The sequence below is a fragment of the Alligator sinensis genome, unplaced genomic scaffold (assembly GCF_000455745.1).
Source record: "Alligator sinensis unplaced genomic scaffold, ASM45574v1 scaffold388_1, whole genome shotgun sequence".
NCBI classification, from domain to species: Eukaryota; Metazoa; Chordata; order Crocodylia; family Alligatoridae; genus Alligator; species Alligator sinensis.
In genome coordinates this window covers 1,353,641-1,362,626 of record NW_005842394.1, presented here as the reverse complement: position 1 = coordinate 1,362,626, position 8,986 = coordinate 1,353,641, and the positions used below count along the sequence as shown (strand labels likewise).

Below are 8,986 nucleotides of genomic sequence, written 5' to 3'. Positions count from 1 at the left end.
GCCACTCGTGCGTGGCTGAGCGCGGCCTCCTTCCCCCTGCAGGGAGGTGTTCAAAGCCAAGCACCGACAGACGGGCAAGAAGGTGGCGCTGAAGAAGGTGCTGATGGAGAACGAGAAGGAGGGGGTAAGGCAGGCGTGCAGTGTGTCAGGGGCGGCTAGAGCCCTGTAATACCCCAGGCAGAGTTGTTGGGAGGGCGCGGGTTGTTCGTGGGGCACTTTGCTGCTGGGCTCCATAGCCGCGTTGGTGTCTGTCCCTGCAACGTGTGAGGCCGTTTCCATCCAGCAAGCGTGGCGCGCTCGTATGCAGGGGTAAGGTTGCTTGGTGCTGTACCTCTCTCGTTTGCCTTGTGGCTGCCCTTGCCTTGCTGCGACGGACCCCAGTGAGACACTGAAGGGGGTGAGCACTTTGCTGACCTGGCTCGTGTCCACCACGTGGGTCTGGTCCACCTGTCAAGTCTGAATTGCCAGCAGTAGGGTCAGAAGCAGAATAGAGCTGCACCCTTTCCCCATCCCAGGTTAAACTGGGTGCTGTGGAACAAAGGTCTGTTCCCCTGAGGATTTTCGGCACACCCAACATCCACCGTCTTCGCTAAGAGCGCTCTGCAGCTCTTGCATCAGTCTTGGTTTGCAAGCATGCCTGGAAGGCACCGAGCACAGCTTTGGGTTTCCACCAAGTTGGGCTCGGTGTCTTACTCTAATTGCACTTGAGGCCTGTGTGTTATTTCTGTTTGAATGTTTCCGCTTTGTCCTCTCTAATCCTCTCAAGGGCTCCAGACCAGTCTGATATGATCCTTTGCCATCCTAACTGGTGGGCCTCATTTCTCCTTTTTCAGTTTCCTATCACAGCCCTGCGAGAGATTAAAATTCTTCAGCTGCTCAAGCATGAGAACGTGGTGAACCTTATAGAGATCTGCAGGACCAAAGGTATTGTTTTGTTGTTCCCCTCTTGGCTCATGTCAGCTGCTTTCTGGAGTATCCAGTAACATTGGCCTGCTGGGTGACTGGGTGCACATAGCTTTCCTCCCTTTGCTGCAGTTCCCCTGTCTGCACAGAGAGAGCATTGCTATTGACCCTTTTTGTAAAGCAGTTCAAGCCATACTGGTGGAAAGTGCTGTGTAAGAGCTAGGAGGTGTGCTATTTGTAATGCATCATTCCTACATGAGATGTAAGATAGGAAGTCCAGGGGATCTGGCAAGGCATCAGCTTGTACTTGGTTGTATTGTAACTCATGTAGATGAAGCTTTCATAGACTCCTTTGAAATATTGTGCTACAACAGTGAAAGGCCTGCGTACGTATCTGTCTTTTGTATACAGGAAAGCTCATGCTTTTGTGTGTGTTGCCTTTAAAAAAAAAAAAAAAAAAAAAAAAAAGTCGCACTGGAGAGAAACCTGATGTAAATTTCTTGGCCTGAAATTGATTTTTTTTTTTCCTTTTAAAGCATCAATAGATATAAAATATATCTATTCTGTGTTGCTTTCGCAGCAGTAGCTGGATTTATTTAGCACAATACAGGGTGACTATTTAACTCTGGTTTTATAATAGTACTTTGGCTCAGTGTGTTCACTTACTGTTGCTTGGGGGGGAACTGCATACACTTTAGTAGATGAATTCAATGGCTTTCCATTTTCATAGTGCAGTTCCATCACTTGAATGCCTGCTTGTTCTTTGACTTGTTGTTTTGTGGACAGTTTCTGGCAGGGAGGATGTTGCTTCTTCTCTACAGGACCTAGCACGTAAGGCCACTGGAAGCGAGTAGATAAAAGTTAATTTTTAAAAAGTTTTTAAAATTTTTAAACCAAATATAGGTTTTTTGTTTTTTTGTTTTCTTTTAAAAATAAACCTGTTTGACATCCTGACAACTTTAATGGATGATGGTAAGCATATGTGCTAAAACTGCCAAGGCTTAAATAAAAATTCAAGCAGTGTCTGCCAGGTGTTGAAATTGTAAAGAAAATCATGCCACTGAAATGATGGAAATCTCTGGTTTAGCCCTTGGAGTCAGTCTGCTAAAGTGCCAAATCGGTTTTTGATAGCATTTCATTCTCTGCACCTGGAGAACATTGTTCGTTTTGGTTCATTCAGCTAGTTCAGTTCACTGACTTGTTTTCAGTTCCCAAATCTGGGCAAACAAGCTTTCTTTCCTATTCCTTTCTTTCACTCTATGGAATGCCAAATAAAGCACCAGAATGAGATGCTAATTTTTAAATGTTGTAGGGCATAATGGCCAGAAATAATCGCTACTGATTCATAGTTAGTTTACACTAACTAGCTATTGATTCATTGACCAAATGGATCTTGTTTCTTTCTTTTTTTTTTTTTTTTTTTTTGTGCCCAGCAAGTCGGAGGGGACCAACAGACATTGGGGGAGTCCCTGTTCCCCCAAGCACTACCAGGAGTGACTAGAAATAATGGTCACAAGCTGGCAGAGGGTAGATTCAGACTAGACATCAGGAGGCGCTACTTCACTGTCAGGGCAGTTAGGATCTGGAACCAACTTCCAAGAGAAGTGGTGCCGGCTCCTACCCTGGGGGTCTTTAAGAGGAGGCTAGATAAACACCTTGCTGGGGTCGTTTGACCCTAGTCCTCTTTCCTGCCATAGCAGGGGGTCAGACTTGATGATCTGCTCAAGTCCCTTCCGACCCTACCAACTATGAAACTAAGGTTCGGCTAGCTCTATTCGACTAATAAGAAATGGTTGCAAAGTAACTTTGCGTTACTAATTAAGCTTCAGTTTCTGGGTGAATAAATGCAGGGGGTCATACTCGATGATCTGTTGAGGTCCCTTCTAACCCTAACATATATGAATCTATAAATGTTTACACAAATCATAAAGAAATGTTATTTACCACTTTCTAAAAATTTAAAAAATGTAAAACAACTTAAGAACCTGAAAGGATGTTTACTCCACAACTGCTTAAATGGTGGTCATCCTTCAAGCACATTTGGTTTTTGTTTTTTCCTTGTGCACCTTACCATGACTCTGACCTTCATGCCTCCTTCCCTGGCCTCTGCTTTTGATACCTTTTATGGATAATCCAGGTGGGAAGACTCTTGGGCCAGAGACTTATTTTTCTATCTCTTGATGATGTTTCAGTAATCTCTGTAGGTGACCAGACAAGAAGGGACAGGCAGGTGTGAGGCTGTGTTCAGCCCTGGCTTGTGCTTAACTGCCTCTAACATGGATGTGAACATCTTCCCTTTGCATGATATGGTAGTGTTTACCTCAGAATGGTGCTAGCACTGAGGCTGGATAGCATCTTGATGCTGTGGCCTTAGAGCATGGTAACAGGGGAGCTAGTGACCAGTTTCGGGGGGGCGCAGTCTTGGTGACTGACCTTTCAGCAGTTGCCCCTGGCTTGTCCCTTAGCCTCCCCATACAACCGCTGCAAGGGCAGCATCTACCTGGTGTTTGACTTCTGTGAGCACGACCTCGCCGGCCTGCTCAGCAATGCGCATGTGAAGTTTACGCTGTCAGAGATCAAGAAGGTGATGCAGATGCTGCTGAACGGACTCTACTACATCCACAGGAATAAGGTAAAGGGCAGAGGCTGGATTCTCTCTCTTCCCTGTAGCTCCAAGGCTCAGATTTCAGGGGCCATTTATGTATCTTTTGATAAATAGGCACCTGAACGCTGGCCACTGTGGTTCTGTCCAGACTCAGTCTTGAGAACATACACTTTTATCATCCCTGCAGAGCTACACAGACACATTCTTGGCTTCGGGGTTTTAGGTTTTGTGGCTTCTGTACTCTGTGAAGTTGGAAAGCTGTAGTAGAGCAAGCAGTGACCAGTGTGAAAACATGGGGTGTATTTTTGGAGAAGGATCCAGCTCTGCAGAATAGTCCAGTGAAACACTGTGCCTGAGGACAAAATGAAAGAGACCTAAGCTCTTGTCTGTCTTCCATGAAAACAACCTGGAGGGCCAAGCGCTACGGAAACCATGTAGTTGGGACTTGCCCTGGCCCTTCCCCCTCAGGACTGAGGTATGAGGGCTGACAAAGGGGTGCTTGTCTGACTACACACTGGGTTTACTGACTTGGTGAATGATGGCAGGTTACTTCTCACCAGCTCCTAGTTTCTGTAGAGTGCTTAGTGAGGGGCTTCCAAGTATGTGCCTGCAGTGGATTTGTTTCCTGTGGTATCCACCTACACCTAATCCAAGGCTTTTAATGCTTCCATTTCCAGAGGCTGAGTGCTCCACCTTCCTGATGCCAGGAATCCAGCAGAAGGTGGAAGAATGGCTAAACCTTTCCATTTCCCTCTTCCTGCAGATCTTGCACCGGGATATGAAAGCTGCGAACGTACTGATTACCCGAGATGGAGTCCTGAAGCTGGCAGACTTTGGACTGGCTCGAGCCTTCAGCCTGGCCAAAAACAGTCAGCCCAACCGCTACACCAACCGGGTAGTGACACTGTGGTATCGGCCACCAGAGCTGCTCTTGGGTAGGAGTAGGGTTGGGGCAGAGGGGAAACTGCCATGAATTCTCCCATCTTCTGTTCCTTCCCTCTGTGGTATGAAGCTGTCTAAGGAGTGAGTTGGCATTGGACTCAGGTGACTAATGAGGTGTCTGTGTTTAGGGGAGCGGGATTACGGACCCCCCATTGATCTCTGGGGCGGGGGCTGCATCATGGCAGAGATGTGGACTCGCAGCCCCATCATGCAGGGGAACACAGAGCAGCACCAGCTCACGCTTATCAGCCAGCTCTGCGGCTCCATCACTCCAGAGGTAGGAACTCGAGGGTGCAAGAGTGGAAGGTGCATGGGGAGCTGCAGAGAAGTAGTGTGGGGCTGGGGTGCCAAGTGCTCCTGAAACCTAATCCTCCCCTTGCTAGTGACCTGCTTCGTGACCCTGAGTTGGTCATTAAATCTGCCTACTGCTTTGAGTGCCACTTCCCTCCCCCCAAAATGTGTTCGGCATGTGCTAATATTAATCCTGGGAGGTGACATATACTTCTGAAATGCTTTAATGAATAAACTGGTTGCTTATAATGTAGGTCTGTCAGCTGGTTACCTTCACCTGCATGTAAGCGGAGGGACTACATCTGGGGGGGACACGGACCACCAAGCACGTCATGGTGCACTCGAGCTAGACTGAGGGTAGTGGGTGCATTTTTAAAGGGCTCTGAGCTCCCTTAGTGTGGACGTGGTCACTCAGTGATAGAGTTGACTTCACACCTCATTCAGGTATGAAGTGCCTGGGACAGCAGCTGGGAACCATGAGAACTTGAGATATCAGGGCAGAGGGGTGCAGCCTCCCACTACTTTGGCAGATTGCTGGATTTCCCTGTTTACTTTTCCATCCATTTCCAAGTGTAAGGCAGTGAAATCTTGGGGTTTTGCATTACTGCTTTATCTCTCTGCTTTGGATGCCTTCCACTTCAGCTCACAATAATGAAATCCTGACTGGAAGTCACCAGGGTCTGTAAATAACACCTCCATTTGTTATTTGGTTCCTCTTTTTAGTGGAACCAAATGCAGTTTGTATGAGGGTTTCACTGGACAAAAATCTCTTACCAAGATGGCTTTCTTCTTTCTTCATCTCTGGCATTTCCTTTAGGTTTGGCCAAATGTGGATAAGTATGAGCTGTACCAGAAGCTGGACCTGCCCAAGGGCCAAAAACGCAAAGTGAAAGATCGCCTGAAAGCCTATGTCAAAGACCCTTACGCTCTGGATCTTATAGACAAACTGCTCGTTCTGGACCCTGCCCAAAGAATAGATAGCGACGATGCACTGAATCATGACTTCTTCTGGTCAGACCCGATGCCCTCTGATCTCAAGAACATGCTGTCCACACACAACCAATCAATGTTTGAGTACCTGGCTCCACCCAGGAGAAGAGGTGGACACATGCCACAGCAACCAGCTAATCAGGGCAGAAATCCAGCTGCAACCAATCAGACAGAGTTTGATAGAGTGTTTTGACTGCTGGCAACCACCCCCCCACAAGTTTATGTGGGGAGTAGACTGAGTTTTCATTAAAGTGACTCCTTGAGTTGGAGGTGAAATGCCCTTTAATGTTAGTTGAATTCTGCAGTTTCTCCTCCTTGTAGCAGCAGCTCTCATGGAAAGGAGTTGCAGCCTGTCTGAGTTGTTGGGCAGGACAAGTTTTTATGAGACAGTTGTGTGTGTGTATAAAGGAAGGGGCTGTAATCCTAGATGTCTCTAGGAAGCAGTCTCCAAGGAGCCTGGGATTGCCCTTCTAAGCCTGGCTGATGGAGAGTGTCTGCCTTTTTCTCAAGAAGTGACATTTATGCTAATGGATCACTTCTGCTAAGGAACTGGTGTCAGAGGCTCTGTTCACTGCCCAGGCTCTGAGGCATTGTGGCAGGAGATGATGGCATGACTGACTGTTTTGGGAGCCAGTGCTGCCGAGTGGATTGGGCCATAGATCCCACTGTAGGTCCCGCTTGTCTGTCCTTCTCCAGGGAGCTTCACATGCTGTATGAAGGGCGTGTGCAGCATTGCCAAGTGCCTCTGAGCTAAGTGGATGTCTTCCTTTATATAGATCTGGAGAGGCTGGCATGAACAGAGCTACTCCAAATCACAGAACTTTGCTAGGATCCTGGCTGAGCAAACCCTTCTAGTCTCAGTGGGGTCAGAGTGAGCAAGTAAGTGTGGAGTAGATGAGGATGCCAGGCCCTGTAACTGGGAGGATATGGTGGAGTCATTGGTCAGTTAAAGCTCATTATGCTTTTTTTTTCCAGAATACTTCCATTTTGGGTTGTAAACTGCAATTAAAGTTCCTTTTCATAGATGTATGTGGTCCACTGTGTGTTCCTTCTCTGGCTGTCCAGTGCAGCAGCGTCCTGTCGGGGGTTAAGGTTGTTGCTTGCAGTCTGAGTGACAGTGTCTGATGCTGTAGTGGGGCATGGCTGGTGGTCCATCTGACTCCTTGGTGCAGAGCAGAGTGCTAAAAAACCTATTGCTGCTGTGAAACCCAGCTGCTCCAGACACTCTTGCCAAGTGTTTCTGTGTCTGCTGCTTTCCCAGAGAGCACTTCACAGGGCTCTGCAGGAAAATTAATCATTTTCTAAGTGGGAAGCGTAAATACACCTAGTTAAAAGTATGTGCCTTAACATGCATGCACCTTGCCCTGGCAGTAGGACCTTTTAAAGCTAACCTGCCTTTAATAGAAGCTCTCTACAGAGGTCCCCTCTGCAGATTCCCTCAGATTCCTGGGGAAACCACCGTCACTCAGGTATTCAGTCTTCCACAGGGCCCAGGGCAGCAACTACAGCAGGTCTTGAGAATGTGTGTAAGAAAGTGCAACTGCTTTGTCTTGTCCTGGGGTTTATCTGCTTCACCAAAGCCTTTGAAATGAGTAATATGTGCAAAATGAAGCCACTGATAACCTTTGGCATTTGATGGGTTGTCCTTTAACTAGACTAAAAGCAGAGACATCTGACGCTTGTGTGCAGTCTCTAGACAGCAAGCAGCAGCAGCTGGACTAACTTCAGAGCCAGAAGATGAAAAAGGACACGTACAAGGTAAATCTCTTCTTTAAGGTGGGTTCCAAAGCAACCTGGCATTGGAGGCTTTGGGTATTGAACGGACAAGGTTTGTTTGAAAACATGACTGGGTGCAAGCAGTAAGTCTTATCACTCTGTCACTCGTAAATAAACATGTTCCTGTTTCCAGTAGCTTTTCCCCCCACTCAAGTGAATTTTTCCACAAATGCAGACAGTAAAGACTTGCTGTTTCATAGCACATATTTGATCTTCTGTGTAGGCAAAGAGGTAAGGTTTCAGATGAGTGCACCTGAGGATGTCGGAGTTCCTCAAGAGGAGCTGGCTGGTGCTCTCTGGTTTTCCCCTTATGCTGAAAGGAGCTTTTAAAAGGAGCGCAGACTTTTTCCTATTTATTTTGGATAAGAACAGGGCTGCTGTGGCATTAACTCCAACGACTCCTTGTTCGAAAAATGGCCCCTAGGGCTGGGTGGGTAGGTGGGTGTGTGTGGCTTTTGTTTAACTTCTTAACCTATCTCCACAGCAGTATCTGAACTGTAGCAGACAGTTGTTCCCACCCTTCCCCCAAAACTAGACCTGTTACTCCCCAATCCCATCACTGTAATACTGTCTGGATAGACGTCCTTCCACAGTTTCTCTTCACATCCTCCCCAAGCTTTACTTGGGCCAAAGACTAAACAAATGTAATCTGAAGCCAAGAGAGATGGGGCTGGGCTTTACTTTTGGAGGAAGCTTTAAAAAGGACTCCAGATTTAAGAGTAGGCCTTAATTCTACAGAATCCTGTGCTACTGTAGGATAGTGTGTAGCCCTGGATGGGAACATGGTTCCTGTACTAAAAACCAGTGTTTGCCATGGCTGTAATTACTTCTGATCTTCACACAGGGCAGCAGCCAGAAAACTAGCGGGGAGGCTGGCTGGATGTGAAACTGCCCTTGCCCCTGGAAGGAATGAGATTTTCTCTTTTTCACTTCATAAAGAATAAGAACTGGTGAGTGCAGAATAGAGGTGGCTTCTTCTCCAGCTGGTACTGCCTGGCTTGGACGTTTTAATTGAAAATATCTCAGTTTTGGGTCCTTGCTGCTGTGTTTAGGGAAAAAAAAATAGTGATGCATGCACATAGAATCAGAAAATTGGGCCTGGAAGGGACGCTAGGAGCTCCTTAGGTTTTACAAGGCGAGGAAGGCAAGGGGGTGAAAGAGACCGGCGCTGCCCACGTGGCTCCGTGGGGAAGCAGTAGTTCAAGGCGGGCGCAGCCGCCACGTGGGGTCTGCCCTGCCCCGCCCCTTGGCTTTGCTGTGCAAGGAGCGGAGCTCGGTCAGAGCCACGTGCGGGCCTCCCCGGGCCAGGCCTGCAGCTCCCAGGCTGCCTCCGAAGCAGCCGCGGTGTTTCCCAGAGAGCTAATTGCACGCGTTGCCCTTTAAGGCGAAGCGGTGCCCCGCACAAAGATGGTGGCCCAAGCGCAACCCCTCACAAAGATGGCGGAGGCAGCTCTCCCGCGGCTGCGCCTGCGCGCGGGC

At 47.9% G+C, this 8,986-nt stretch overlaps 2 protein-coding genes across 4 annotated transcripts in view; both read left to right on the top strand.

Moving 5' to 3' along the window:
* The first annotated feature begins 10 nt into the window (after nt 1-10).
* CDK9 (cyclin dependent kinase 9) lies at nt 11-6,756 on the top strand. The gene is made up of 6 exons (XM_014522775.2): nt 11-124; nt 834-924; nt 3,369-3,535; nt 4,272-4,443; nt 4,579-4,727; nt 5,559-6,756. The coding sequence occupies exons 1-6, from the start codon at nt 104-106 to the stop codon at nt 5,922-5,924; spliced, it is 966 nt and encodes a 321-aa protein (XP_014378261.1). The 5' UTR covers nt 11-103; the 3' UTR covers nt 5,925-6,756.
* Nucleotides 6,757-6,873: 117 nt separating this feature from the next.
* Nucleotides 6,874-8,986, top strand: part of FPGS (folylpolyglutamate synthase) — a 41,845-nt gene continuing 39,732 nt past the window's right edge. Inside the window, exons 1-2 of one of the 3 annotated variants that reach the window (XM_025211227.1) lie at nt 6,874-7,200; nt 7,387-7,489. In XM_025211227.1, the coding sequence (XP_025067012.1) occupies nt 7,469-7,489 (21 nt within the window). In that variant the 5' untranslated portion in view covers nt 6,874-7,200; nt 7,387-7,468. Of the gene's footprint in view, nt 7,201-7,268; nt 7,490-8,351; nt 8,458-8,986 lie in introns of those variants that run through there. The other 2 variants (XM_025211228.1, XM_014522770.2) reach the window with 2 other exon arrangements.